Source organism: Fusarium verticillioides, chromosome 1 (assembly GCF_000149555.1).
Source record: "Fusarium verticillioides 7600 chromosome 1, whole genome shotgun sequence".
Classification (NCBI taxonomy): domain Eukaryota; kingdom Fungi; phylum Ascomycota; class Sordariomycetes; order Hypocreales; family Nectriaceae; genus Fusarium; species Fusarium verticillioides.
In genome coordinates, this window is record NC_031675.1 from 3,708,388 (window position 1) to 3,734,090 (window position 25,703).

The 25,703-nt window shown below is 49.5% G+C and overlaps 9 protein-coding genes across 46 annotated transcripts; 4 read left to right on the top strand and 5 right to left on the bottom strand.

The window, feature by feature from the left end:
- The first annotated feature begins 423 nt into the window (after positions 1 to 423).
- FVEG_00845 (hypothetical protein) lies at positions 424 to 2,595 on the top strand. The gene is made up of 3 exons (XM_018887502.1): positions 424 to 1,074; positions 1,196 to 1,364; positions 1,429 to 2,595. Exons 1-3 carry the CDS (start codon positions 810 to 812, stop codon positions 2,243 to 2,245), a joined length of 1,251 nt encoding a protein of 416 aa, XP_018743265.1. The 5' UTR covers positions 424 to 809; the 3' UTR covers positions 2,246 to 2,595.
- Positions 1,225 to 4,667, bottom strand: FVEG_00844 (oxidoreductase). Of its 2 annotated transcripts, XM_018887501.1 has the most exons (3): positions 3,627 to 4,591; positions 2,473 to 3,542; positions 1,225 to 2,415 (listed from the first exon to the last, which is right to left on the bottom strand). In XM_018887501.1, the coding sequence occupies exons 1-2, from the start codon at positions 4,279 to 4,281 to the stop codon at positions 2,584 to 2,586; spliced, it is 1,614 nt and encodes a 537-aa protein (XP_018743264.1). In that variant the 5' UTR covers positions 4,282 to 4,591; the 3' UTR covers positions 1,225 to 2,415; positions 2,473 to 2,583. The 2 variants fall into 2 exon arrangements, with proteins under 2 accessions (XP_018743264.1, XP_018743263.1); XM_018887500.1 differs by having other exon boundaries at positions 1,225 to 3,542; positions 3,627 to 4,667.
- Positions 4,668 to 4,718: 51 nt separating this feature from the next.
- FVEG_00843 (hypothetical protein) lies at positions 4,719 to 5,514 on the top strand. The gene is made up of 2 exons (XM_018887499.1): positions 4,719 to 4,861; positions 4,911 to 5,514. Exons 1-2 carry the CDS (start codon positions 4,781 to 4,783, stop codon positions 5,469 to 5,471), a joined length of 642 nt encoding a protein of 213 aa, XP_018743262.1. The 5' UTR covers positions 4,719 to 4,780; the 3' UTR covers positions 5,472 to 5,514.
- Positions 5,515 to 5,940: 426 nt separating this feature from the next.
- On the top strand, positions 5,941 to 8,444 carry FVEG_00842 (phosphoglucomutase). The gene is made up of 5 exons (XM_018887498.1): positions 5,941 to 6,157; positions 6,304 to 6,401; positions 6,453 to 6,656; positions 6,709 to 7,722; positions 7,772 to 8,444. The coding sequence occupies exons 1-5, from the start codon at positions 6,105 to 6,107 to the stop codon at positions 8,062 to 8,064; spliced, it is 1,662 nt and encodes a 553-aa protein (XP_018743261.1). The 5' UTR covers positions 5,941 to 6,104; the 3' UTR covers positions 8,065 to 8,444.
- On the bottom strand, positions 8,074 to 11,681 carry FVEG_00841 (hypothetical protein). The gene is made up of 10 exons (XM_018887497.1): positions 10,037 to 11,681; positions 9,903 to 9,979; positions 9,784 to 9,857; positions 9,659 to 9,729; positions 9,531 to 9,605; positions 9,255 to 9,481; positions 9,089 to 9,200; positions 8,911 to 9,038; positions 8,689 to 8,850; positions 8,074 to 8,638 (listed from the first exon to the last, which is right to left on the bottom strand). The coding sequence occupies exons 1-10, from the start codon at positions 10,471 to 10,473 to the stop codon at positions 8,562 to 8,564; spliced, it is 1,440 nt and encodes a 479-aa protein (XP_018743260.1). The 5' UTR covers positions 10,474 to 11,681; the 3' UTR covers positions 8,074 to 8,561.
- A 778-nt stretch (positions 11,682 to 12,459) lies between these two features.
- Positions 12,460 to 14,282, bottom strand: FVEG_00840 (structure-specific recognition protein 1). Of its 2 annotated transcripts, XM_018887496.1 has the most exons (5): positions 13,915 to 14,282; positions 13,628 to 13,673; positions 13,299 to 13,372; positions 12,980 to 13,197; positions 12,460 to 12,925 (listed from the first exon to the last, which is right to left on the bottom strand). In XM_018887496.1, the coding sequence occupies exons 3-5, from the start codon at positions 13,357 to 13,359 to the stop codon at positions 12,896 to 12,898; spliced, it is 309 nt and encodes a 102-aa protein (XP_018743259.1). In that variant the 5' UTR covers positions 13,360 to 13,372; positions 13,628 to 13,673; positions 13,915 to 14,282; the 3' UTR covers positions 12,460 to 12,895. The 2 variants fall into 2 exon arrangements, with proteins under 2 accessions (XP_018743259.1, XP_018743258.1); XM_018887495.1 differs by having other exon boundaries at positions 13,628 to 14,282.
- A 3,661-nt stretch (positions 14,283 to 17,943) lies between these two features.
- On the bottom strand, positions 17,944 to 18,880 carry FVEG_00839 (hypothetical protein). Its single transcript, XM_018887494.1, has 3 exons — positions 18,665 to 18,880; positions 18,450 to 18,615; positions 17,944 to 18,399 (listed from the first exon to the last, which is right to left on the bottom strand). The coding sequence occupies exons 1-3, from the start codon at positions 18,822 to 18,824 to the stop codon at positions 18,027 to 18,029; spliced, it is 699 nt and encodes a 232-aa protein (XP_018743257.1). The 5' UTR covers positions 18,825 to 18,880; the 3' UTR covers positions 17,944 to 18,026.
- A 71-nt stretch (positions 18,881 to 18,951) lies between these two features.
- FVEG_00838 (hypothetical protein) lies at positions 18,952 to 25,150 on the top strand. Of its 36 annotated transcripts, none has more exons than XM_018887479.1 (7): positions 18,952 to 19,273; positions 19,325 to 19,436; positions 19,482 to 21,294; positions 21,349 to 23,130; positions 23,187 to 23,483; positions 23,542 to 24,100; positions 24,215 to 25,150. In XM_018887479.1, the coding sequence occupies exons 1-5, from the start codon at positions 19,206 to 19,208 to the stop codon at positions 23,192 to 23,194; spliced, it is 3,783 nt and encodes a 1,260-aa protein (XP_018743249.1). In that variant the 5' UTR covers positions 18,952 to 19,205; the 3' UTR covers positions 23,195 to 23,483; positions 23,542 to 24,100; positions 24,215 to 25,150. The 36 variants fall into 36 exon arrangements, with proteins under 36 accessions (XP_018743249.1, XP_018743255.1, XP_018743243.1 ...); XM_018887486.1 differs by having other exon boundaries at positions 19,482 to 21,273; XM_018887487.1 differs by having other exon boundaries at positions 19,026 to 19,273; positions 19,482 to 21,273; positions 23,545 to 24,100; positions 24,215 to 24,592.
- On the bottom strand, positions 24,407 to 25,582 carry FVEG_00837 (hypothetical protein; the record flags this gene model as incomplete). The annotated part of the gene is made up of 2 exons (XM_018887457.1): positions 24,407 to 25,392; positions 25,480 to 25,582. 2 exons carry the CDS (start codon positions 25,580 to 25,582, stop codon positions 24,407 to 24,409), a joined length of 1,089 nt encoding a protein of 362 aa, XP_018743220.1.
- Between the last annotated feature and the right edge of the window lie 121 nt (positions 25,583 to 25,703).

Here is a 25,703-nt window from a genome sequence, read left to right on the forward strand (position 1 = left end):
AGTCGGGTTGTTTCTTGAGCTGGCCGGGGGCTGGGTTTCAAAAGGCTGAACAGTCGCTCACACCCTTGTAACAGTCTGATGATACTATTCGTATCCACCAAGCTTTTGAATTCGAACAGGGGTCAGTTCAGCTCGATGCACTAAAGATGTCTGGCACCAATGATCGCCTACCAGCAACGCCACTAGGCGCAGGGATCTCACTAGAGTGAGCAGGGGCTATGATTTTGGTGCACTCAGCAAGGCAGAAAGTCCCTGGGGCTCGGGGCTGTGGCCGTTGATCTCGTCTACCTCCTAAGGTAACAGGATACTGTAGTCCGTAGTCCCATCAAGCCTTACCCCAGTCGAGTCCTAGCCTACCTAGGGACCCCGACACCACATGTGTGGATGTACTTGGCCGGTGCGCCCAATGTACCTCACAGACGCCATGTCGATGGCCTGCAAGTCTTTGTCGGGGCCGACTTGCACCTTTCGGCCCCAAATAGTACAGCCAAACGGACGAGGGACAAAACCCTCATTGACCCCTGCCTTGCTGCACTTTTCCTCTTTGCCAAATACATATCGTTGCTGTGCTGCGAAGTCGGTTACTGCTCCAACACGGTTAAATTGCTTCGCATCGCGTGGGCACCGACTCACTTACACCGCAAGATATATCGTGACTACGAGACGAAACTCCTCTCGCGCCTTGGCCGGCGGAAATCAGGTAGTCGCATAAAAGACCTCGAAAGATAAACCAAATTCCTCAGCCACCAGAATATCGATCGAATATAATCCTCCCTTAATCGATTAGAGTACAACAACACTAGACTACGATGCATCACTCTGCTACTCTCCTTGCTCTAGGAGCACTTAGCTCAACCGCCGCAGCCGCTTGGTTGAAGTCGAACCAAGAGAGATCATGGGAACCTCCTCGACAGACTGGAGTGTTTGGGGAGGAAGCTGAACTGGGTCAGGTCGCCATGGGATGGTCACCAGTACCAACCGGTGCCCCCAAACTTGCCGGTGCCATGGACATGGGCTTTGCCCTGGGCAAACGAGCCGAGTCAGACAATACCTGTGGCTACGATACAGTAGGAAGTGAGTCGATACCTGGGCGTGCTTCGTCGCGAAGCCGCAGACATAATACAGCCTTGGACAAACAAGGCGAAGGGCTAGATCTCGACCTCAAAATGTTCTAAACTAACATGAGCTACAATAGACTCGTTTACTTGCACGAACACCTTATCCGCCACTTGCACTTTGTCCGATGGTTATGTTGGCTGCTGTGATACTGCGAGATCTTGCAACTCGGTCAAGACAACTTGCATCCCCTACTCGCGATCTCGTGACGAATGCACATCCTTTTCAGACCTTCATACTCTCTGCTGGTACGTGTCTATTATTCGATCAAGAAAGGCAATGTTGATTGATTCATTGCTAACTTGATATTAGTGGCCAGCGTGATCTTCCCAATTGCTTTGAGTGGGTTGCGACCACAGGTGTCGACGAGTTCACATTATTCGACTGCTCTGCTGGCAACGGCACCTCTGTCCTGCTTTTGTCTGACCCCCTAGCTCTATCTTCGACCTCAGGCGGCGATTCCTCCGCTACTGACAACCCCTCTACGACCACCGACGATGGATCGTCCACAACGACCAGTGCTGCGGCAACCTCCACAAGTGCTGATAACGGTGGTGGCGGCAGCAGTACCAATGTTGGCGCCATTGCTGGTGGTGTCGTCGGCGGTGTTGCAGCTCTCGCTCTCGTTGGTCTCGCTGGTTTTCTTCTGTTTCGCCGCCGCAACAAGACAACTCCTGCTGCTGCTGCTACTCCCGGCGATGGTACACAAAACCAACCTCCCATGGCCCAAGGACCCCAGAGCCCAGGGCCCAGCTTCGTTCCCTCATCGCCTTCCAACGCCGCCTACCCATCTGGAGTCCCCTCGAACTATCAGGGTGGCTACCAGCAGGCATACGACCCCTCATTGGCGGCTCCCTACGGTCAACCCCAAGGATACCAACAGCCTGGATACAGCGGCTACTCTCCTCAACCCCAGAACTTCCAGGGCCAGTACTCTCAGCAAACGCAGTATCCTTCCCAGTATGGTGTCGGCGGCTACGGAGCTCCATCCGCATCACCCCCTCCCCATTTCACGCCCAGCCCGGGTCCCAACAAGGACGGCCCCGAGGGCGCCACTCAACAGCATGTTCAGGAACTACCTGCTGTCCAACCTTTGGGAAACGAAGGTAACAGAGCTGAGCTGAGCTAGACGTGTCGTTAATGGTTTCATGGGAGTAATGGGAGTTTCATTCTGGACGACGGAGGATTCATAAAGATAGCAGGTTGTTTTTTGCAAAGACATGTGAGGTTTTACACTTGAAGGGATTTGCATAAATATTTGATTGCATGAGTTGGTATATTTCTGTTCTCAGAACGAACCTAACGGTTTATTAGTTGACGAGTTCCAAAACATGATAATGCACAAGTCAAACTTGCTTAATTCACAAAGTCATAACGTGAATATGCTAGTAATGAAATCATTCTGACCATTAGGTAGCCACCATTACTCAGATATACACTGCTAAGCTGACATACTACGTATGTCTGTTAAGTTTCCAGCTGCTTTTCAACAGCCTTGTTCCACCATTCCTCCCACTCAAGGACCTTACGGCCAAGTCTAGCCTCCTCAGCTGCAAAGACCATAGCATGGCTTCGCAGCACCTCCTCAAGAGTGCATCCAATAAACTCATCTTGAGCACGAGGAGCCTGCCAGTCATGGTTCTTGACGCGATCACATGCCATGACAAACTGGCGTGTCAGACCCAAGTCCCCGCCACCATGGCCAAGATCTTCGACACGAGGATGATATGTTTTCACCTCGCCTGTGTTGAAGTCCTCAACAACGATGCGACGTGAATTGGCGTGAACCTCACCATGTTCGCCGTAAAAGTTAGAGTAACGTTCGCAGATCTTTGTTGTCTGAGCGACCATATGCAGAGTAGCTGTCTTTGAAGGCTTGGTGGACTCGGGCCAGGTAATGGTGACGAACTGGTCGTCGCAGACATTGTTGTCAGCCTCAAACACACAACGACCGAACCAGTTACGGGTTTGTATCTCCGAATTTGGTGTAGAGTCGTTGTAATCTTCCTCCAGAGCCTTGATCAACACCTCTTCTTTCCTCTGGTGGGAGGGGTAGTCTTCAATGTCATGAACGACGATACTGACTGGCCATCTTGTGTTGCCGGCCTGCAAGCCCTTGAGTTTGGGGCCCAGGTAAATATTCTTTGCAGAAAATTTGCACCCTTCATCTCCGAGGGGGCATCTCATGCAGTTTGTTGCTGATCCTGCAGCCTTGGGCTTACGGCTTTTCTTGAAGAGATGAAGATTTCCAACAGATGAGACCGTTTCAGGGAGATGTGGCTCTCCCTGTCCTGGTTTCTCAGGAGAGCAGAGCAGCCAGAGCAACAGATCGATATCGTGGCAGCTCTTAGTCAACAAGGATGGCGCAGTGGTATTCTCGTTGCGCCAGTTCCCCCTGACATATGAGTGTGTGAAGTGCCACCAACCTATTCATTATTTAAGTCAGTTACATATCAAGCATCGGCTTGCGTTTTTCGAAGAATTTCTGATTTTATGTCACTTTTACTGACCTACGGGTTCTGTGTGTACGGCGCTTGATATTTCGCCGATGACACGCTCCTCAATGAGAAGCTTGCGGAGCATGATGTTGTGTGGGCTGTATCGCAGCACATGGCCGATTGAGAAGATCTTGGTGGATTGAGAGGAACGCATGGCCTTGTACATGTCGATACAATCTTGAAGGGAACATGCAAGAGGCTTCTCACACATAATGTGTAGCCCAAGTGGTGCAAGACCGACGATAACCTCACGATGCATCTCGTCGAGCACGCAAACGAAGACCCCATCAACGCCTTCCGGTACATTCTCTTCACCCGAAGCAGCTCGCCTTCGACGATCCTGCTCATATGCAAAGAATTGTCTCCAGTCATGGAAAGACTGGCCTTCTGCAGGGGAACCGTCACCCCAGATGTGAGCTCGGCCGAGGTACTCGCGCTTGAACTTCAAGGGTTCAGCAACAGCGGCGACAACGCCATTGGATACGCTGTCGATTGCTGCGGCGTAGTTCTGCCCTCGCGATCCGGCACCGATGATGAGGAAGCGTGGTGGTGTCACTGACATCTCAGGCTTGGGAGGGGGTTTGGAGATAAGAGTGTCTGGTTGTGGTTCGGCATCTCCATCTTGAGCTCTGGTAAGCTTTGTTAAGATGTTCTTCAGTTGAGACATTCTAAGCGATGGAGAATCCGTAATCAAGCAGTGAAAGTGTGAAGATACGAGAATATTTGTTTATATGTGTTCAAAGATGGTAAATTTAAGTATCTGCCTTGAGGGGGATTAAATGAAGAAGCCAGACATCCGATATAATTGGCCGATGCCTCGCAGGCAGCACAATTGGAGAGCTGTTGTCGTATGGAGGATGTCTGCTGAATAACCACAAATAAAAGGGCCTATTATGCTGTAATACCCATTCTCAGTTGAGGCTGAAAGTTGTGTCTGTGTGGAATTGTTTTCGTATATCGTGTGGTTGAGGTTGGCCATGATGGCCAATGAGGTAGAGCTCATTAATACACGCAACGTTCCAGCGCATTGATTAACTGTAGGTATGCACTAACTGGAAGCTTAACGGGCTCGGAATGGATCATACCCCACTACTCGAGTACTGATCTCATGAGAAAAGCCGGATTCAAACATCAACGTTACATTGCAGCCATCAAAACTCACAACAATGTCGACAGTAGCAGGAGTACAGGCTGATAGCCAGCCTAAGAGCGCCAGCGATGATCCTCTTGTCTGGATTGACTGCGAGGTATGTACTGCTACGTAGTACAAGGGGCATCAACTCACATCGTCGACAGATGACTGGCCTTGATCAAGACAACGACGAAATCATTGAGATCTACTGTATTATCACCACAGGAAACCTCGAGATTCTTGATGAGGATGGGTTCCACGCCATCATCCACTTCCCCCAGTCCCGTCTTGACCAGATGGACGAATGGTGTACAAAGACACACGCAGACTCTGGCCTCACCGCTGCTGTTCTCGAATCCACAACTACTCCGGAGCAAGCCGCAGACGCTCTGTATGAGTACATAACACGATTCATCCCTGAGCGCAAACGTGGTCTTCTTGCGGGTAACAGTGTGCATTGCGATAGGGCGTTTCTGCGACGTGAACCCTACAAGCGGGTCATGAGACATCTGCATCACAGAATTCTTGACGTGAGTTCTATCAAGGAGGCAGCAAGACGCTGGGCAGCCAAGAGGGTTGTGAATAAGGTTCCCAATAAGAAGGGTCTGCACAAGGCGAGGGATGACATTCTGGAGAGCATTGAGGAGGCTCGATACTATAGGGAGGTCATCTTTAGGCCGACGTTTGATGTTGTGCCTGCCAAGAACAAACCTAACAAAGGATAATAAGGGCTTCATCGTAAGCAGCCTTTCATGGGAAAAGGTGGGTGGGGGTTATTCACTGGTCAATGCTCCTCATGCCGACGTGAGTTTTCGAGGTGTCATGATTGAACTCTTCAGCTGTGCACTCCTCCATGACACGATCATAGCAATACTCGAGTTCATAACTGACAGATCAAACGCTCTTTTTTAAAAGTGTGTCTAACATTTGAGTACCCCAATGAATCACCAATAACTTATTCTAGAGTTTTGATCTTGGTTCTTCTCCCCCGGTCATAGACATATTGTGTTCTGAGTTTCCATCATGGGGACCGATCTCATATTTATTTACGTGAGCATGCTGTCTCCCAACGAAACGAAGCACACTGTAGTGGACTGTGCTACGGCACCAAGCTGTGCCCAACATGTACAGTGCTAATTGATTGGCCCCTCCATTAGCTTGAGTGATATCATCTCATCGAACCCCACCACAGAGCTCCCTCAAGCTCCCCTCTTTTTGTCTCAGTCGCCTACCGCTGTCTCCTGGTTCCTTCTCCTCTTTGTATCCTCCTCAACAATTCTCCTCGAAATCATAGCTTCTTATCTGTCTTCTCTCCCCTACAGCTTGGTTCATTGATACACCGCTGATATCAAGCAGTCATGGGCGTCCAAACCGTTGAGTTTAAGCCCTTCCAGGACCAGAAGCCCGGAACGTATGTCCAGACCTTGACGATCCTCCCTGTTGTGTTCCCCCACTGCCCGGGAGCTGCCGAAGAGGAATTGCTTATTTCTCTTTTACTCCAACCTCAGAGCCTCAGTGTTATCATTTGGTAGAACCTCCACTGACTCATGTCGATAGCTCCGGCCTTCGCAAAAAGGTCACCGTCTTTCAGCAGCCTCACTACAGCGAGGCCTTCATCACCAGCATCCTGCTTTCTATTCCCGAAGGAGTTGAGGGTATGAAGCCAATTGCTCTGCAGCACGAGCCATGATCTGATCAATTGATAGGCTCTTTTCTTGTTATCGGTGGCGACGGCCGATACTGGAACCCTGAGGTTATCCAGCTTATTGCCAAGATAGGTGCTGCCTACGGTGTCAAGAAGCTCGTCATCGGCCAGAATGGCATTCTTTCCACCCCTGCTGCCAGTCATGTCATCCGTCTGCGCAAGGCTACCGGAGGTATCCTTCTGACTGCTAGCCACAACCCTGGTGGTGAGTTCACTGTCCATTCTACTCTCCCAAATCGACATCTAACAACCAACAGGTCCCAAGAACGACTTTGGTATCAAGTACAACCTCGCTAATGGTGGCCCCGCTCCCGAATCCGTTACCAACAAGATCTTTGAGTTCTCCAAGACTTTGACTTCATACAAGATTGCCGATATTCCCGATGTCGACATCTCCACCGTTGGCACTCAGACATATGGTGACCTTGAGGTCGAGATTATCGACAGCACCGCCGACTACGTTGCTATGCTCAAGGACATCTTCGACTTTGACCTGATTAAGAAGTTCTTTTCTACGCACCCCGACTTCAAGGTCCTATTCGATGGTCTCCACGGTGTTACCGGTCCTTACGGAAAGGCCATCTTCGAAGAGGAGCTTGGTTTGAGCAACGCCATCCAGAACTGTGTCCCCAGCCCCGACTTCAACGGTGGCCACCCCGATCCTAACCTCACATACGCCCACTCTCTGGTCGAGGTTGTCGACAAGAACAACATTCCCTTTGGTGCCGCTTCCGATGGTGATGGTGACCGAAACATGATTTATGGCGCCAATGCCTTCGTTTCTCCTGGTGATTCCCTGGCTATCATCGCCCACCACTCCAACCTGATTCCCTATTTCAAGAAGAACGGCGTCAATGGTCTCGCTCGTTCCATGCCTACCAGTGGTGCCGTCGATCTCGTTGCCAAGGCTCAGGGTCTCGACTGCTACGAGGTGCCCACAGGCTGGAAGTTTTTCTGCGCTCTCTTCGACGCCAAGAAGCTTTCCATCTGCGGTGAGGAGAGTTTCGGTACTGGTAGTGATCACATCCGTGAGAAGGATGGTCTATGGGCTGTTATCGCTTGGCTTAACATCATCGCCGGTGTTGGTGTCCAAAACCCCAGCGTCACCCCATCAATCAAGGAGATCCAGAAGGAATTCTGGGGCAAGTACGGTCGTACTTTCTTCACCCGCTATGACTACGAGGATGTCGATTCAGAGGGCGCCAACAAGGTTGTTGGCGAGCTAGAGAAGCTTGTCAACGACTCCAACTTTGTGGGCAGCACCATTGAGGGTGAGTGATTTCGTCATCCCGGCTGGCAATATATGCTAACTTATTCCAGGTCGCAAGGTTACAAAGGCTGGCAACTTCTCTTATACCGATCTCGACGGCTCTGTCGCTTCCAAGCAGGGTCTATATGCCGGCTTCTCTTCCGGTAGCCGAATTGTTGTTCGACTCTCCGGCACTGGTTCATCTGGAGCCACCATTCGCTTGTACATTGAGCAGCACACCGACGATCCCTCCAAGTACGAACTGGACGCCCAAGACTTCCTCAAGGAGGAGGTCAAGTTTGCCACAGAGCTTCTCAAGTTCAAGGAGCACGTCGGCCGTGACGAGCCTGACGTAAAGACCTAAACAAGATGCGCCATGATGGGTGTTGAAATTGGGGAACACAAGAGGTGGATGCAAACACAAGATAATTCTGAGTTTCTGAAATTGCTATCGCGTACAATGCTGACAAACTGAGCGTTCTTGAGACTAGTAACTAAACAATTGGAAAACTGTGGATGTGTGCTGAGGAATAGGGGCACAGTAACATGAGTTAATGCCACGACGTGAAAACATTCTTGATATCGTTATATGGAAACCTGAGTAGGGCCTTCGAACTCTCAAATAGCTGTGATGTATCGTACAATCTGTGACCCTCGACTTGAACTATATTATTAAAAATAGGTAACTCGTCATTCGTAAATCTTCATACCGTTATTTCTCTCGTGGGACGCCGTCGCTAGAAAAAAACATGGATCAAAGTGAAAGGCTACATGCAATGGAACGAGGAGGGAGAACAACTATTCACAGGAGAAATTATAAGTGCCGAGTTTGTGTCGTACGGCGAAGACACTGTTGGTGGCTTAAGTCTGTGTCGACTCTGTGGCGGTGCTGTCATCGATGAGCGCAGGAGAGAAGAGCTCTTTGAAACGCTTGGCCGCTGATTATGTATTGTTAGATGGTGTTTTATCACGAGGAAGGACAACGAACCTTCTTCACTCACGAATCGGATCTCGAAAGCTCCTGCACGGTTGATTCGTTGGTTTTGCTGCCGGTATTCCTGGCAGAAGACGTAGAGTTGAATGTCAGCAAGTCGGACTCTGGTCTTGCTGACTCTCTTTATCCATTTAGGGGAGGCTGACTGATGTGTGACTGGAGGACAATAGTTAGTCCACATCCAATGAGACAACTCGGGACTTGCAGCAGGCTTACTGAAAGCTGTCCAGACAGGACATTGGCGTAGGTCGCCGTCCCAGACTGCAGCGTGGAGACGAACACCCTTTGTCACATAGTCCTCATATACAATAAGAGAATGCATGAAGCCGTCGTCCAGGATTCGACTATTACCATGAGTATGGCTGCGTGAAGGATAATCAGGGGCAATGCTTACGCTTGGAACAGTTTTCGTTCACCCCAAAGAGCGAGATCTTCATTTGCAACCTGTACTGTAAGACTATTGCGCGTCTTGAAAGACAAAAAGCAGCAGTACACGAGCACCAATTCTAGAACGCATTAGCAACCAAATTTGCCATTCGTACTTGCAAGTAGCAACTGACCTTCCCACGTCATGAAGCAAAGATTGGCCCACATCTTGGGGCAGTGTTCACTGGAACTCCATCGCCAGAACTGAAGACTGCTGCCATTGCGTTCGACACATAGTTCGTGTGCGCCACGAAGCGAAAACCATGGAGTTCCCATGTGGAACGTTCGCAAGAGTAAATATGGGCATCTGTCTCGACCACTCTGATATACTATCAGGGTTATCTGGCGCTCATCGAAAGAACTTGCATCGTAAGCACAACGCTCGTGTATTATTGATATCCTGGACCTACCGAATGAAAAGGATTCTTGCGTCACTTGGCATGCGCACCTGGCTCCAGGGAGCGTGTGGGCCATATGCTTTGGACCTAATTATCTTGTTAGGAAGTAAAGTGATTGATCGTTTTCACACTGGACTTACGACTGCTGATGTTTAAGCGGAGTCCGGGAGGGAAGCGGTAAAGAGAAGATTTTCTCAGCCCAATGGATATTCTATGACCATAGTCAGAAGTGATTATAATTTATCTTTTGGCAATATGTACTAACATTCGCGATGCCTGAATCATCGTCTAGCATAGAATCGGGGCGAATTGTTGAATCAAGGCGAATAGGGGGAGGGGCTTTTTATGTTAGTCTTGGCTTCGTATGGCCAGGCTCCTACTTACGAATGCCTCTGGCTTCCCTGAGTTGCATCAACTGCAATCGAGTGCATTCCATAGTATTGAAGTCAAAATTTGGCGATCTTAGCAACGGTGAGTTATGGGCTCTTACGGGTGTTCAATGAGTATTGGCAACTAACCTCAATAGCAATTTCCCTAACAGGGACAGAAAACGATTGTAAAGAATAAAACGCTGTGGTAGTGAAAGGCCCCCAGCTTCTTGGGTCATCGAGTGGTACATCTTCCGCCAACGATTCTCCTTGGTGAGAGTTCTGTCTTCGTAATAGGTCGTGATATCTCGTAGGGATCTTGATAGGCAAGGGAGAATAATTTCGAGATAGTCGAGCACGACCGGAACCCGAGAGAAATGAACTTTGGAGTACTCAGCCAGTTCACGGAGTAGTTGACCCGAGATGCTGACTTCCTCCATAGTCAACAACAAATGAGTATGGGTGCCCTCGCCCAAGGCATTGCGAAGGCCCAAGAGTTGAACTGCAACACGGTCTGCCCTTTCTGCCTCCAAGCAACAACCTTGGAGCAGGTGTAGCTCAAGTTGGCCACCTAAAACCATCTCCATCACGAGAGGCAAAAGGCGTATCAGAAGAGGGTGTCTATTTCATTACATAACGAGGTGGGCCACTGTTGATTTGATATCCTTTCCAAGTTGTCTCTATCCGCGTGACACCCTTGACAATCGCTGTGATGATAGAATTAGACGGTCGAGGCTACTGCATGCGGTGAGAGACTAGGAGAATATGAAGAGTGGCGGGGTATCAATCGAGATTCTTCAGAATGGCTTGATAACTTGATAGATGATGTAGACAACCGACGTCGGGGTCAATTATAGGAGAGTGAATTAGACGAGAAATCAAGAATAGATTCAAGAATTGAGAGAGGGTATCTGGTTAATAATAGAAGAGGAGGGGACGGCCGATCTGCAGGCCGTCGATAACGTGTGATCCGATCCGCGCAACTCGTTCAACACCATGAAGAGGTGCACCCGCACCAGTCTAACCATACATAATGCCTTCCCTGACGTGGTTGGTGCACGGTTCTCGCACTGAGCCTTGAGTGAGCCCATCAGGCCGATGCACGTAATGACGGGGAGGCTCTTGAGGTTGTATTTCTGCTCTGGACTCAGCTAAGGCCACAGCATCCGGGGCTTTGGACCACCTGATGGTCAGATGCCGCCCGCATTCTCCGAATTTTGCAGCGGCATATCAATCAGCTTGGGTTTCATCGAGACAGATACACCAACGAGAGGAAACCAATGTGTTGACGAGCGAGGCATTGGGTGTGTGTATGGCAGCTCGACACTCGCACTCCGGCCTGGGCCAACTTCTCAGGCGCTGCCACGATAGCAAGCGTGCTTCAACATGACGCCAGGCCAATGCATGAGGAGATTCGGGGCAACAATTGAGCTAGATTAGGATTGGGTGGGCACTCGCACCATTGACCAGTCGAGTCAAGATGACCATTCCTAGAGGAGGAGAGCCAGAGTAACTGAGGTCAACTGAACCGAATTATCCACTGGCAGTCCAGGAGCGACGTGTTGCTACGACGGCGACTCTTGACGTGCGTCCGCGGGATGTGGACTCTTGTGTGGAGAAATCTGATGATGCTGGGGATAGAGAAAATGAGGAAGTGCCTTCGAAGCGCTTGAAACGGTGGTTGTGCTGGGGTTACAGGTCCCTTTTCGACCTGGTCTGGCCTAGCATGACCTCGTGCTCATCCAACATTGCCAGGTACTCCACTTCAACGGTCGTGGGGGATCCCGGCGATGAGGCTCGGCGGGTTCAGGATAAGAAAACATTCTCGCGATGGTTTGCACGATGTTGCACGCTTTTATTCTACGACTTGCGAACTCATTGAGAATACCGCGAGCGGTAGAGGAACAAAAGCCCCCATGAGGTATATCCGTTCCTCTCGCCTTTGTGGTTGAGGACCTACTGTAAGCATTACAACTTACATGGCCTGACTGAGCTAGCTACACGATGCGAGTGGTCATTCTCGGCAACGTGGTTCCTCTGATAGATGATGCTGAGTACGAACAGAGTTGGTGGGTGTAAGGAAGGTGAGGCTTTCTGGATGGTTGGATGAGTCCTCTCTCGGCCCAATTCGAGAGTTCCATGGCAGACAGGTAAGGTACCTTAGGTAAACGGATATACCTGGTAGGTTGGGTATCAACCTGTCACCTGTAGTCAGCGCTCTTCTTGGATGTGGCCTCACTACCTACGTACGGTACCACCTACTTACCTTAGCCACACAACACAAGCCACTTTCAACACTGATCCACGATAAGACTGCACACACTCTATAAATCATGAACGGCCCCATTCACATTTGATGGCATTTTTGTTAAACTCCAATCATTAGAGTATTGCGGCTGTAAAGTGTAATACTTTACATCAAATTTCCACCTCAACATCTTCCGATACATACTTTCCACCAGCTTACATTGGGTTAAACATCAACCAAAACGTAGAAAGCTCAATCTCGAACAGCCTCAAACAGCTTCAATTCTTTACGCCATCCCAAGCTTCATCTCTCCCAACGCATTGGTGCCGTAATCGTCTGAGGTATATTATAGGGGTTCCCCCGAATCTTTCGCACATGGAACACAATTGTGGCAGATATTGCGATGTTTTATAATTTCGATTATTTATGCCGAAGCTCCCTTACTTGTACAGGCATCTCGTTTCCTCATCCCATGGACTCCTCCAGAGTTCGTGATCAGGTTCTCATTGTGAGGTCGCAGCCCGAGATGGGCCGCAATCTAGATCATAATAACATGTGGAACGACCTTAAACCCTTGAAATCCTTAATAAAAAAACAAGGCACTCTTCCTGTGCCATCATACAACACCGCCGAGACCGAAATACAAAGAAGAAGGTCCACTCGAGCAGAATAACCTGCTACGCGGCGCTGAAGTGCTGAGACTAGTCCGATTCAGATTTCTTCGCCGAGCGACGCTTGGGTTTGACTTCATAATCTCCCTTCTAGGAAGACTCTTCCTCCTCCTGGTCGGCCTTCAGACATCGTTAGTGTGCTGCTGCTATAGTGCGGTTCTAGAATCCACTTACGTTGTAGGCCTGCTTCTCATCCTCGTATCGCTTCTTGTCAGCGGCAGCCTTGGCCTCATAAGGAGCACGTTGCTTCTCGTTAAGAGCCTTCCATCGCTCACCGAGGAGCTTGCCGACTTGACCGAAAGAGATACCAGGGTTCTCCTCACGGACGTTCTCACGCTGCTCGTTGGCGAAGAACATGTAGGCGGAGAGGCCACGCTTGGGGGCGTTGGGATCTAAAGTCGGTTAGCTATGTTCAGGGCGGAATGTGATAGGGCATGCAGTGCATAGCAAGGCATGTGGACATTGAAAAGCCCATGGATGTGTGAAGACTCACCCTTCTTGCCGCGCTTGGTCTTCTCGGCCTTACCGCGCTTACCAGCAGCAGCCTTGGGCATTTTGATTGATTTTCTGTAAACGGGTGTAAGTTGGTGACTTTATGGATGTTGCGTGCAGCAGAAACAATGACAAGGGAGGTGATGGAGACTCCGCCGTGTTGAGCGCGAGGTCAGTGATAATGAGGGGTAGCTCCATGAAGCTTGGAGCTGAGCTTGGTATGAGATGGTGATGGACAAGGTGGCGAGGCGCAAACGCAATTGCGCCTCCCAACGCGTCGAAATTCGCGTCGTTTAAGGAAAAAAAGGCTTGTGGAGGGTTTGCGCGTACCTGGGAGGTGAACTTGGGGAAAAGTAATTTGTGGTGTTGAGGTAGTCTATGATGCGCTTCCGTTAGCTATCTTATAAAGATGTCGCGCGACAAAGTTTTGAGGTGAAGATGATGCGCAACAGACGCGATGCAGTCCAGTTTGGAGCAACGTCTCGAGAAGAATCGATAACGAAGTCCAATCAAAAACTTGCCGCAAGGCAGGCGCAACGCCAGAAAGTAAAAGACATAAAATTTTGATTTTATGGTGATGTTGTGGTGAATGATAGAGAGGATAGGACAGTACTCACCACGAAGACGTACAGAAGCGTATTGAGTACAGAGGCGATTTTGGGTGGGAGAATTGTATGGGAGAAAAGAGAGGGAGAGAGAATGTATGGGGAGGGCCAAGGCAGCCTTTTTACTATGGGGGAGTGATTGTGCGTGGGGAGGGAACGCGACCTGCCCAGCTACCACACTTGGACTGTTATGCAGTGGGCTGGCCTGGGTGAGCTCTTGGTGCCCCCCTTCCTTGGGAAGAAAGGGAAAAAAAAATGGGTGCGGTGCCCATTGCTCTCTGCGGTGCTTGGGAGCTTGCCCGCCCGCGCGCTGCACTAGTACTGTCGCAGTAGACTGTAGTCTGTACCTGTACCGCACCTGCCTTGGGCCATTTTCTGCCTCTGGGCCTGCTACTGGGGTGAAATGACCAGGACTCCGTCCTCGCCCCCTCATCTAAGCTCCCCAGAAACACCTGCCTCTGACCACTCACCAACGTGTAAGCAGGCGGTCATTGTCTGGTACTGTACGGGTACAAGCCATACGCAGCTCGCCGCGCCGAGGTACAGTACAAAGGTCTTGTACCGCAGCACGACCTTAGTAATTCGCACAGTATACTTGTTGCTTTAGGAGACATTCGCAAGCCCCTCTGCCTTTGATTACGGTACCTCTTACCTTACCTCTTACTCTGATCACTCCTAAAATAACCACACCCAATGGACACTTTGACTCTGCTCTGTGCCTGCCCAGTCAACGGGCTCAATCCAGCGGGTTCACGTTCTCCTGGGTGATACCTACTGTAACTTTGCCTAGGTGCCTTCCCCTGTGTCTGTGTCGTGATCCTGCCTCCACCCCGCCGAGTCGTTCTTTCTTTCGGCTTTCTCTCAGTAGTCTCCGTCCATGCCGTCCACCTCCACCCTATTTGTGAGGCCGCTATGCTTCATCACACTCAATCAACCGGACTTGGAGTCTGGCTCGGCACAACGCTACTTACACCCTCCTCCTGTTGGGACCCTTTTTCGTTCTTCGGCGGTTGTTGCCAAGTGCAATTACACTTAGTAAGGTTGCATATCTTTTCTCGGCGTAGTGAATATCAAGCAAGCACTTTATATCCATACAAGCATGAGAAACACAAACTACAAACATCTTCATCTCGCCATGGCGTGTTGTTACTTCCTCACTAATGCGCCACGGTTCTTCCTCCCATTTTGTTTCCGTCCTAGTGTTAGAGAATGAGTATAAGTTGGGTTGGCTGTTGATACATCAGTTGAGCTTCAGCCTCCTTGAGAAGTTGATGAGAGGGAGACTAAGAGGGGAGTGTTCAACCTACAGCCAAAACCGTACTACTACTTGCAGCATGTCATTGTTTGATTGTCGCCAGAAAAGTGGCGCTCTCCAATCATGGTACAATAAAGCGATATTCGAAGGCGCGAGGTTGGTTCATACACTGTAAAATGCATTGCTAACTCAAGGTTCGGCGCTGTCCTGGCGAAGCCAAACTCGCACATCAGTCTACAAAAGGAGTATTGGTGTTGCACTCTGGCATTGCATACTATTGGAGACAAAGCCGTAATGGTGGGAAATGGTTCCAGTTGACGCCTCATGAGGATTCACTGAGTACACTGTTACAGCATCAGACCAGCCAACCGACTGTGATGGCCCGTTTCCGGGTTTGTCTCTATTATTCCCAGTTCGTGTACCATCCGGCCTTGGGAGGGATCGCTCTTGTCGTCTATTCGAAAGACAAATCTTGGGCTATCATGTTCGACTTCACTGTCCTTAACCCCTGTCCCAAGACTACTGCCTCACACATACCATACATCATCCATGTATACATCGCACTTGGTTTGGCACTACCTTGAGACAATGGTATCACTTGCGCGACTCTGCTGAAAGCCGGAAGGGATAAACCATGTTGATACAGCACGCGAAACGGCTTGTTTCCCCATGGTTACCTTCTTTGCACATAGCCTCAACTTCGATATTTCACTTTTCGTATGTACGTTACCAGGTAGCCAGACAACTCTTTGTTGTTCAATGGCGGGGATGTCCTTCGTCAGTTCTAGACCACTCCCATTGAAAGTTGGAGCAGCTTAAAACCCACCGCAGGGTGCGGTACTTTGGCCCCATATAATGATCATGTATTGTCATACGAAATTTTCTTGGATAGGTACTTGTGGATGAGCACCCTGTCAGGGCTGTGGTTCTATGCATCCATCCTCACATCCATCCATCCCTTCCATTGTTCCTCTGCTTGTTACGGAGTACCCTCCAAGGTAAGGAGATAATATTCCGACTGTTCTCTTTGCCAACCTCCGCGAGTATACCACGCTCAGCGCAGCTGAAGCTGACTGCCAACACAGATCCCTAGGTTGTGCCCCTTGATCTTCAGGTCACCTAACTCGGACTACAAGTTGCCATGTTAGAGACTGCAGAGGTTCACACTACTCAATAGATTGTGCAGGGACACCATACGATCCTAGCTCCGTAAAGAGGGATTGGTGCTGTGCCAGTGTATCACCTGGAATTTTCGCTCAACCAAATCTACGGATAAGAGACGACTACGATCATATGTGCATCATTGGTGATCAGTTAGAATAACACGCTAAAAATGGATATTGATACTCCGTCCCTTTGCTCAGTCAGATTGCAACAAAAGTAATATACACACAGGCCAAGACAAGCGAGAAATAGACATGACGCCGGATACCTCATGACGCATACATCATCTGCAGGCATGGCGGGTACCTCGAGTCGCGCGAGGAGCCATGGTGTAATTGGGGTAGCAACAGATGGACACAGGCAGAAGGACAGAGACAAGCAAAAGCGCCCGGCGCAGACGGCTTTGCCGAACTTGTTTGGTCGCGCCGGACCAAAACAAGGTGCAGAGGCAAGCCGTAAGTGGCCCATGGGAGAGGTACCAGTAGAGACTTACAGCGGGTACGCGACACACCTGTCTTTGGGTGGTCATGTAGTCCTCCTGGCAGCTGATACTGTGCTGTACCTAGACGCCGAGCCAACTCTGGGCTCACGCCAAAGTTGAGAACAGGGAGCTGAGCGTCCCCCCGCCCAAATTCATTCTCTGTGTCCCTCTCCACTCGCTCTTCTTGACTGTTTTTTGCTGCTCGCCCCTTTCAGTTTCCTGCCACCTGCTTTTCAAGCTGTGGTCTGCTGACTCGTTGCTCTTAGTTTATCCCGAACTTTGAAAAGGTAAAATCGGACCCGCGTTCGAGGTTTCCTCCTCCAAGGTGAGCAAAATCAAGACCAAGGAAGCTTTCCGTCAACGAATGGAGAAAGGTATGAGAAACAGTAATTACTAGGTACCTGGGAAGAGCAAAATGATTGCTCCAACTTTAATTAACTATACATCTTTCTTTTCAAAGTACTCTTTTAATGTATCCAAGGTACCTGTTTTCTCCAATCTCTATATCAGACCAGACGGTGTACTGGAAAGCATCCGAACCTTAGATTCAGAGCTTCTTGGTCACTGCCCAACACGCGACGACGCTAGTGATTAAACGCCCCTTTGCGGCACGCTGATCTGGTCCAAATTAAGGCAAATTCAGGGAGGGCATCAGAGTGATTTCGTCGGCACGTTTTTTTTTGGGATACGCTGCCCTCCCCCATTCCCTTCGTTTCCTGTGTTTCTCACCTTCATCCATTTTCCATCTCGAAATCGCCAAGATAGCACGTGCATTTATCTCCCGGTGGTCATGGCTTCTATATATGCTAAGCCTTATCGGGAGCTCGTGGTGGAGTCTTGAGAATCACTCGATCCGACAGACTGGCGAATTGATGAAGTTGGAGACGAGGATGAGGTCGAGATGAGAGGCTTGAACCTGGCACCTGCATGTTGTTCCAGGGACAGCCGTGATCGCGCATCGCTAGTAATGAACTATGACTCTGTCCTGTCGTTTAGATTTCTCAGCTCTTGCTTGTCTGCCAGATCACGTATCGTCTCCACGACGGGATCCAACAACGGAGATACGTATCTTTTCTTTCCCGACGGGACGGGACGAGGGTCGATTTCCTCGATGCATGGCCGAATCATAGAGTACCTCCTGGATCTGGTCACCTTGAAGCGAAGTGCCTTCGAAAAAGCAGTGAGCTTTTTGAGCCTGTATAGAGTTGATTTTCTGTATTATCATCATTCCTCCTCCTCGGGGTCAAGTACAACATCTTGTAGTTCGTCATCATGCACCCAATCAATGCCACTGCCAACTATTATACCGCTAGCTACGCCCTTCATCACTCTCCATCTCTGTTTGCTTGCCTTGACGTCCGCCTCGAGTTCCTCCTGCTCTTGCATCATCTTTGAGTTCGGAGGCACTCTCTTCTTCAGCTTGACTTGTTCTGCTAACTCAAGCATCTCGGCCGCCAAAGTGACGTTCTCTCGAGTCTTGCGCAGCGTATTACTCTGTACATTTGTCAACACGCTTAGCACCTTGTTCGTTTCAGCGGCCTGTGTGGCAACTGATATAGAGGTATTGTCTCTATGCTCAATGTAGGGCAAGAGTTCACTGGCAAATGTTAGTTGATAGCGCATACGCGTGCGAACAGATAAACGGACCGTTCAATAAGAGCTGCTTCTGGGCCGCCATGAACGGCTCTGAGAATTGGGTTCGCTGTCATAACAGCCTCTGTTACTTCATTTCTCAGGATATACTGCGCTCTCGACTCCATCAGCTCTGATTGGGCTTTCTCTGTTTCTTCGGCTGTAAATGATGGAGTTTCATCTAAGAACCGTCAGCATACACTGTGAGCTTCTCTCTGAGAGAAACAGACCTGGCCGATGTGACTTCTGCGCGTTTATGATTGCGATTTCAAGTCGAAGCTCTTGTATTCGATCATATAGTTTGAGGATCTTGGCTTCATCTTCTGAGATTGGAAGATGGGACATTTCTTCATGCCCGTCCGACATCGGGACGTCATTTGAGTCTGCCATAGTGATTCTATGATTCGATATAGCTTTTCTACTAGAGTTCCTGTTGTGTCATGCCTTTTACCGCACAACGCGTTGACTTTGGCGACAAGCTTAGGTTGTTACTGGCTGTGGCTGAAGCTGTGGCTAGGTGGATGTGGCGTTCCCGCCAATGAAATACTGCTCGTCACAAGGCACTGGTCACGGCGTCACGCTAAGACCAGGCTCTCATGGCCCATGGATAATCGGTGGATCTTTCGTCACGCGAAGATATTGCTATAACTCGTTCAACACCAGGTGGTCGTTATAGCTCTGGTGATCAGAAACCATATCTCTACTGAAGTGCCCCCTTCTTTCCCGTCGGTCGCGCATTGCGGCAGTTTTCCCAACAGGAGATGTCTCGGGATGGCTCTCCAGGTGTTGATAGCCCATACGGGCCTGCGGCTGGAGGTCGATACCGCACAGTTCTCCATGTAAGCCTTGTCAAGATAACAGTAAGATGTTGGCAACTAACTCAGCTGCAGCCTCGATGATCTTAAGGCCTGGGTCTCCAGGAAAACCTCAATTCCACCACAGCATATTGTCGCCTTGACCCCTCAAGGCCGTACCGTCAAATCCACAAGCCTACATACAGAGGTTGGTTACTCAGTACGAGATAAGCCTTTTCTGACCATACCCCAGAAAGAGATGTTCATATACGATATCCGAATAAGTTCTCCAGGAAACGCGAACCTCATCATTCCAGTCCCGGCTCCGAAGCGGTACGTCATCCCGAATGCGCCGAACACGATCGATGATGTACAGTCCATATCATCATGGCAAGAGCTATTCAAGGAGCGTCGAAATTGGGCGATGCACCTGGTTGAGGACTGCGGGCAAATGAACACGACAACTGTTGCGCTGTACGACGAGATAGATGTTATCATCAGATGCTTGGATGCGGCTGTTGCAAATCTCGAAATCAGCATCAAGACCATAGAGCCCAAATACAACGACCTTAAGAAATGGGTAACGCCTGCACTGGAAGAGCACGGGACTCTGGTTGAAAACTGGGAGCAATATCTTTATCTCGCCAGAAAAACCCCAATCTCCCCTTTGATGGTCAAGTTTATGACTCGACAAGAGACCAACAAGTCGAACCCAACTTTGGAAGACCTCATCGAACTTGATACCGCAAAGAAGGCAGGAAAACTTGCCCCAACAGCTCATCGAAGGTTCAGCGACAAGGCCAATCAACTCAACAGCACGGCGTCTCAGATGTATAGAAGCTTGGAATCACTGATTGCCGACTTCGAGAAGCTCATGAGCCGATCTTCTCTTGGCCACAGCACAGCTTCCGCACAAGTCCTTGAAGATATCGAGGCAGTAGTGAAGCAGATGGACTCAGACTACCGGGCGGCACTTGGATATGGCAATACGCAACGAGATGTAGCGCAGGCTTCCAAGACGGCCTCAGTGCACACCGAACACTTGGTACCGACGCTAAAAAGGCGAGTCAAAGAGATGGATGAGCTACTTCACTATGCAACAGACGCGCGGAATTCTATTGCTTTTGATTCAGCGAAATTCATGCGTTACGTTACGGAAATAACATCTCTTCATAACAACGTCAAAAGTCAAATTAACATATTGAATCAGTCAGTAGATGACATGACGACATTTGATTATCTTCGTCTCATCCACCAGCTGCCTTATATGTACGCAGCCTTCGTCTCAGAAGCAGTTCGGCGGCGCGAATGGGTTGACAAAGTCAAGACGGACTCGTCTACTCTAGCGAACGAGATGGCATTGTTTCAGGATGAAGAGTCAAAGCGACGGCGTAAATGGCAAAAAATGATTGGCAGCATGTATGGTCCAGATCTGGACACCAATGTCATGGGCCTGGAGGTCAATTTGCTTGGGGAAGACAAACCATGGCCAGCCTTGACCAAAGACGACTTAACAGATTTCGTGCAGTTGTTGCAAGAGCAGCCTGTCGATCAGAGTGTATTGGATGATGTGTTGAAGCTTGTACAAGAGCTTGACAATCCAACAAAGCAGCAATCCAAACGACTCAAGGCATTCAAGAACGGAAGTATTCATGAAGTGGCCCTTGGCAGGAGTGGCCTCATGATTCGAGGCGATGACGATTTACTACAGTCACTCCAGGAGGACAAAGGTAAATTAGAAAACAAATTGAAGACGGCCGAAAGCCGAGTCCGCCGTCTAGAGGATTTGCTTCATCGACAGAGCCAAGCCAGTCGTCCTGGGAATCTATTCCAGCCTCAGGGTCCCCAGCAGCGCGAGAGAGGCAACTCTGGGTCATCTATCAGATCGAGCCGTTTTGATGACCGTAGACGCTCTTCGGACGGCGTCGACCCCTTGATGCGACGTATCACTCAGCTAGAAAACGAACTGCGAGAAGAGAAACAGCGGTCTAGTCGACTCCAGCAAGAACTCACGGTGCAATCGGCTCATCATGAGAACATCAAAGGTCAGCACGAAGACTTGAAAGGCCAGCATGAAGACTTGAAAGGTCAGATTGCGGAAGTTAACACTACCAAACAAGATCTACTCGAGAATATGGAGGCCCTCGAACGCGAATTCGTCGAAGAGCGCAAGAATCTAGAGAACGAAATCAAGACTCTCAGAGCACGATTGGAGGATACTGAAGACGAAATCGAACAGTTCGACGAATCTAGGCAGCACGAGAAAGCCGGATATGTTGTACGAGTGGAGGAGCTGGAGGCCGAGTTGGAGCAAATCAACAAGCAGCGACAAGATGATGCCCTCAAAGCGCAAGGGCAAGTCGAGTTCCTTCGCAAGGAAACCCGAATTCAAAAAGAACAGCAAGAGGCCCTTGAACAACAGGTTCAGTCTGCACAAGAGGAGGCTCAGGACGTCTCGAGAAAATTGAGTGTTGCTGAAGAGACTCTAGGTGATCATTGGCAGACCCTAAGAAGACTATTTACTGAGCTGCTGCCCGAGGCCGCTGCCCCAGACAACTTTGTAGATCTTTCGGATTTGCTACTTACGCAAGCCGGAACTCTCGTTGAAAAGTCCCGAAACTTGGAAGCAGATATTGATATACTAAAAACCAAGGTTGAACACTTTACGACAACCATTGCGGAACTCCGAGAACAGCTTGCCGAGAAGGATACTAAATTATCTGAAGGCGACCTGAAAGCGGTCCATATGGGTGAGAAATTGGCTGAGGAGAAAGCAAAGGTGATCGCACTTGAACAAGAGCTCGCAGATGGTAGAGAGCAACTTACTGAGTTGCGTGCCAAGCTCAGCGATGGCGAAAGTGGGCCCGAAGCTCTGCAGACAAGGCTAGAAGAAGAGGAGAAAAGGGTCATGGCTTTGACCGAAGAAGTGGCCTCCAAACAGTCCCACGTCGGCAGTCTGGAGGAAGAGCTTCGCATGTTCCAAGAGAAAGCGGAGTCCCTCCAGGGCAAGATGTCTCACTTGAACAGCCAGTATGAGCACCGAGACGAGAAGACGAAGGATCTTACACAGCGCCTCTATTCTCAAAACGATCGTATGTGCCGCCTATTAGAGCGCGTAGGATTTGCCGTTACCAGGAAAGATGGAGATATGACCGTTACTAAGATTCCACGATCCGAAAGAAATGCTCAGAATCCCAACGAGTCCTCTGACCCTGGTTCGTCCCTACGCAAATCAGGAACTATAAGCCGTGTCTTGGGTGATAGCGCTGATCTCGAACTCCTATACTGGCTTAACAACTCAGACTTGCAGGCCGAGAATGAGAAATATGAAGCTTTCATGAACAAGATTGGCAACTTTGACATGGAGCTTTTCTCCGAGACTGTTTATCGCAGGATCAAAGAAGTAGAGCACATGGCTCGCAAGTGGCAGAGGGAAGCCCGGTCCTACAGGGAGAAGACACACCTTTTACAAAAGGATTCACACGACAAAATTGCGTTCAAGCACTTTAAGGAGGGCGATCTGGCCTTGTTTCTCCCTACACGCAATCAGCAAGCTGGTGCGTGGGCCGCTTTCAATGTGGGTTTCCCTCATTACTTCCTGCGCGAGCAAGATGCCCACCGCCTGCGTCACCGAGAATGGCTTGTTGCCCGTATCTCGCGGATCCAAGAGCGTGTCGTCGACCTTTCAAAGAGTCTCCAGCCGAGCAGCGAGACAGATTCGATCAACGATGAGGAGAACGATAACCCCTTCCAGCTGTCGGATGGTTTGCGCTGGTATCTGATCGATGCTTTCGAAGACAAACCCGGCGCCCCTTCGACGCCTGGAATGGGCAAGTCAACTGTTGCGGCTAATACCGTGGAAGCAACAGCCAACATTCACACTCATGCTACGGGTGGAAAGGGTAAGAGTCGGGATAGCGTCACTAGTATTGGAGGTATTAACAAGACTTTATCCAAGAGTCTTGAGAGCAGGCGTAGCAGTACGGGCTCCAAGAAAGCCCTGCCGTTTCAGCTTGGGGGCACGGCTTTGTCGAAGAATAGTGCTTTGGCTAGCGAGACCAACTCACTCCGGGCGCATCCCACCGACACACCATCCGGCACAAGCCCTACGCACGGGGGGCTCCTCACGGCAGCCAATGCGAGCCTAACACAGAAAGCTTTGGCAGAAAGGCAAAAGAGCGAGCAAACGGAGAGTCCGAGCAAGTCTCCTTCTGGCGAGTCATCAAACCAAGGCGGCAGCGCCAAAGCGGACGAGGTACGAAACGTCGATACCCTTCTTGGACCATAATGATGGGTTGCTGACGGCCAGTTAGCAGCCTTGGAAAGCTGTGCAACGGGAGGATTCGGCTGAGAGTCCGACAAAAAAGTCTGTTGTTTGGGATTCTCTGTGGAGTGTTGACTATAATTATGAGAGTGCAGGTAGAAAGTAGTTGAAGTTTGGTGGCTCGTGTATGTGCTCGTACAGGGCCAATTCTTCTTGCGTTTACGAAGTTTTTACTCTGGGAAACGATGGGTGTTATTCACTTTGTTGGGCGCATGAGCAGTATGTGGAAAGCAAAGGAATAGAGTTCAGGAGCCTTTCGGATGGACAGCTAGGATGGGAAATGGAGATTTGTTTACGGTTTACAGGGTGAGACGCAAAGGGAAAGGCCATGATTCCCTTTTGTGCTATGTTTCAATTCACTCACTGCATTAGACACTCACGCCTCTGTCACATAAGGTTCACGTTATATTTAGAGTTGTCAGAAGGTGTTTGGGGGAGGCAAGAAAACTTCTAATTCATATACCAAATGGCAAAGAGATACAGGTGAAGACTACCTAGGTAGTCAACCTTTGGATTAGTTCTTTTTTTCTTCTTGGCATTAATCCCTGGTAAGAATTTTTCTTGTATTCAGGAGGCTATATATCATCTTGCTTTATCAAACTATCTGCACAAAAGCAACTACCCACCCAACTAAGGTCTGTTTAACTGACCAAACCAAATAGAGAAGGTGGTTTTCGCGAGAATTCTGGGATCTTGGCAGAGGTATCTGGCGCCTATGGTTAGGCGTCAAGGCCTGATAGGAGGAAGCAATGAGATTGGGACAGTGTATACGAGACATATACAAGAAATAATCATCGGGAGTCTTGGCCGGGAGGTCACCGTCTTGGATGGAAAAGATGGAATCTCCTGGACCATTACGGCTCCGTCTCTGAGTCATACTGCACGACAAAATGGATCTGGCCGCCGGGCTGCAGACACTTCTTCAACCAATAGATATATGTTGGGAATCCCACGAGTTCTTCGTCAGGATCATCATCGCTTTCGTCGCTGTCTTCTGAGTGACTTTTGACGACAGTACTTGGGACATACTCCTGGCTCTCGAGGGTTTTAACCCAAAAGTCCTTGCCCAACTTACAGTATTGCTGTCGTACCGGAAGGCCAAGAACAACGAGTGTCTTGAGTTTCAAATGCATTCCCATCTGAACACAAAAGGTCTTGAGTGCCACGTTTGGACCATCGTTCCAGGGTCCTGAAAGATCAAGACAAAGGCTCTCGAGGCCAGTCATCAAAGGCCAGTCCAGCTTAAGAAGAGCTAGACGATCCGCTTCCCGTTTGCTAAACAAGACGTGATGGAATGCAATGTGCATGTCAGCATCCATATTATGGGGGACTTGAGAGATAAGATACTCATGTACTTTCATGTCTTCGAGTTCTTCATCCTCTAATACCCATGGAGAAGTTAGAATCATGACGTGACCTCGTCGTTGGCACGCGAGACGATCGTCGTTTGCATGCAGCTTCTTAACGTAGGCATTACGGTTAGGGCCGTCAACTCCACCATAGGTATCGATAGCGAAGGGAATATCATCCATGATGTTACCGGTGAGGACAAGGAGGTTCCCGGCCTCACGGCGAAATGCTCCGAGATCTAGATTCCCGTTGTTGTGTCGACTCCAGAGGGCTCGCGTTGCCTCAACAAGATCGGGGTTGAGATATCTATCGTAAACATGAAATTGATGTAGCAGTCGATATTTTTTGAGAGCTTGCTTCCAGCTCAATTTTTCGGATGTCAAAAAGTCGATCTCGCCGTCGACAACAAGTGTCTTGTAGATACATTTGTGTCGGACGGGGATACTTTCGATCTGCCCCTCTCCAAACACCCCATCGCGATCCAGCTGACCTCGAGTGTAGATGACGGTATATTAGCCACCGGAGTTGTTACCGCAGACACATAGACCCTCCGTGAGTAAATGGATCTAGCACTTACTCTTTTGGGTGGTCTCGGTGAGGATTTTCATGATAATCTCGTTAGGGAGTGTAGGTAACTTTGGTGCGCTGGGGGCTTCCTGAGTGTTAGTGAGAGGACTCATGATTGCGTTTGTAGGATGATTCGTTGATCCAGGAGTTCAAGAATTGCAAGTTTACTCCGAGGGAGAGATTGATGATGTTGTCAAGAAAGGTTAGAGTTTGGAACTGGGAAGAGAAACCGGC

Excerpts from the sequence above, each read along its gene's own strand:
- FVEG_00843 (XM_018887499.1), top strand. The coding sequence starts at position 4,781 with ATGTCGACAGTAGCAGGAGTACAGGCTGATAGCCAGCCTAAGAGCGCC. Across the intron at positions 4,862-4,910 it reads TTGTCTGGATTGACTGCGAG|ATGACTGGCCTTGATCAAGA; the intron begins GTATGTACTGCT and ends CATCGTCGACAG.
- FVEG_00844 (XM_018887500.1), bottom strand. The coding sequence starts at position 4,281 with ATGTCTCAACTGAAGAACATCTTAACAAAGCTTACCAGAGCTCAAGAT. Across the intron at positions 3,543-3,626 it reads CGTACACACAGAACCCGTAG|GTTGGTGGCACTTCACACAC; the intron begins GTCAGTAAAAGT and ends AATAATGAATAG.
- FVEG_00839 (XM_018887494.1), bottom strand. The coding sequence starts at position 18,824 with ATGGCAGACTCAAATGACGTCCCGATGTCGGACGGGCATGAAGAAATG. Across the intron at positions 18,616-18,664 it reads GCAGAAGTCACATCGGCCAG|ATGAAACTCCATCATTTACA; the intron begins GTCTGTTTCTCT and ends GACGGTTCTTAG. Across the intron at positions 18,400-18,449 it reads GAAGCAGCTCTTATTGAACG|TGAACTCTTGCCCTACATTG; the intron begins GTCCGTTTATCT and ends AACATTTGCCAG.
- FVEG_00840 (XM_018887496.1), bottom strand. The coding sequence starts at position 13,359 with ATGCCCAAGGCTGCTGCTGGTAAGCGCGGTAAGGCCGAGAAGACCAAG. Across the intron at positions 13,198-13,298 it reads GACCAAGCGCGGCAAGAAGG|ATCCCAACGCCCCCAAGCGT; the intron begins GTGAGTCTTCAC and ends AACCGACTTTAG. Across the intron at positions 12,926-12,979 it reads ATGAGAAGCAGGCCTACAAC|GCCGACCAGGAGGAGGAAGA; the intron begins GTAAGTGGATTC and ends CGATGTCTGAAG.
- FVEG_00845 (XM_018887502.1), top strand. The coding sequence starts at position 810 with ATGCATCACTCTGCTACTCTCCTTGCTCTAGGAGCACTTAGCTCAACC. Across the intron at positions 1,075-1,195 it reads TGGCTACGATACAGTAGGAA|ACTCGTTTACTTGCACGAAC; the intron begins GTGAGTCGATAC and ends GAGCTACAATAG. Across the intron at positions 1,365-1,428 it reads GACCTTCATACTCTCTGCTG|TGGCCAGCGTGATCTTCCCA; the intron begins GTACGTGTCTAT and ends ACTTGATATTAG.
- FVEG_00842 (XM_018887498.1), top strand. The coding sequence starts at position 6,105 with ATGGGCGTCCAAACCGTTGAGTTTAAGCCCTTCCAGGACCAGAAGCCC. Across the intron at positions 6,402-6,452 it reads TATTCCCGAAGGAGTTGAGG|GCTCTTTTCTTGTTATCGGT; the intron begins GTATGAAGCCAA and ends ATCAATTGATAG. Across the intron at positions 7,723-7,771 it reads TGTGGGCAGCACCATTGAGG|GTCGCAAGGTTACAAAGGCT; the intron begins GTGAGTGATTTC and ends AACTTATTCCAG.
- FVEG_00841 (XM_018887497.1), bottom strand. The coding sequence starts at position 10,473 with ATGGAGATGGTTTTAGGTGGCCAACTTGAGCTACACCTGCTCCAAGGT. Across the intron at positions 9,606-9,658 it reads CCGCTTAAACATCAGCAGTC|GTCCAAAGCATATGGCCCAC; the intron begins GTAAGTCCAGTG and ends CAAGATAATTAG. Across the intron at positions 8,639-8,688 it reads CCGATTCGTGAGTGAAGAAG|CGGCCAAGCGTTTCAAAGAG; the intron begins GTTCGTTGTCCT and ends ATACATAATCAG.
- FVEG_00838 (XM_018887458.1), top strand. The coding sequence starts at position 19,206 with ATGGCTCTCCAGGTGTTGATAGCCCATACGGGCCTGCGGCTGGAGGTC. Across the intron at positions 19,274-19,324 it reads GATACCGCACAGTTCTCCAT|CCTCGATGATCTTAAGGCCT; the intron begins GTAAGCCTTGTC and ends ACTCAGCTGCAG. Across the intron at positions 23,484-23,541 it reads GCAGCGCCAAAGCGGACGAG|CAGCCTTGGAAAGCTGTGCA; the intron begins GTACGAAACGTC and ends ACGGCCAGTTAG.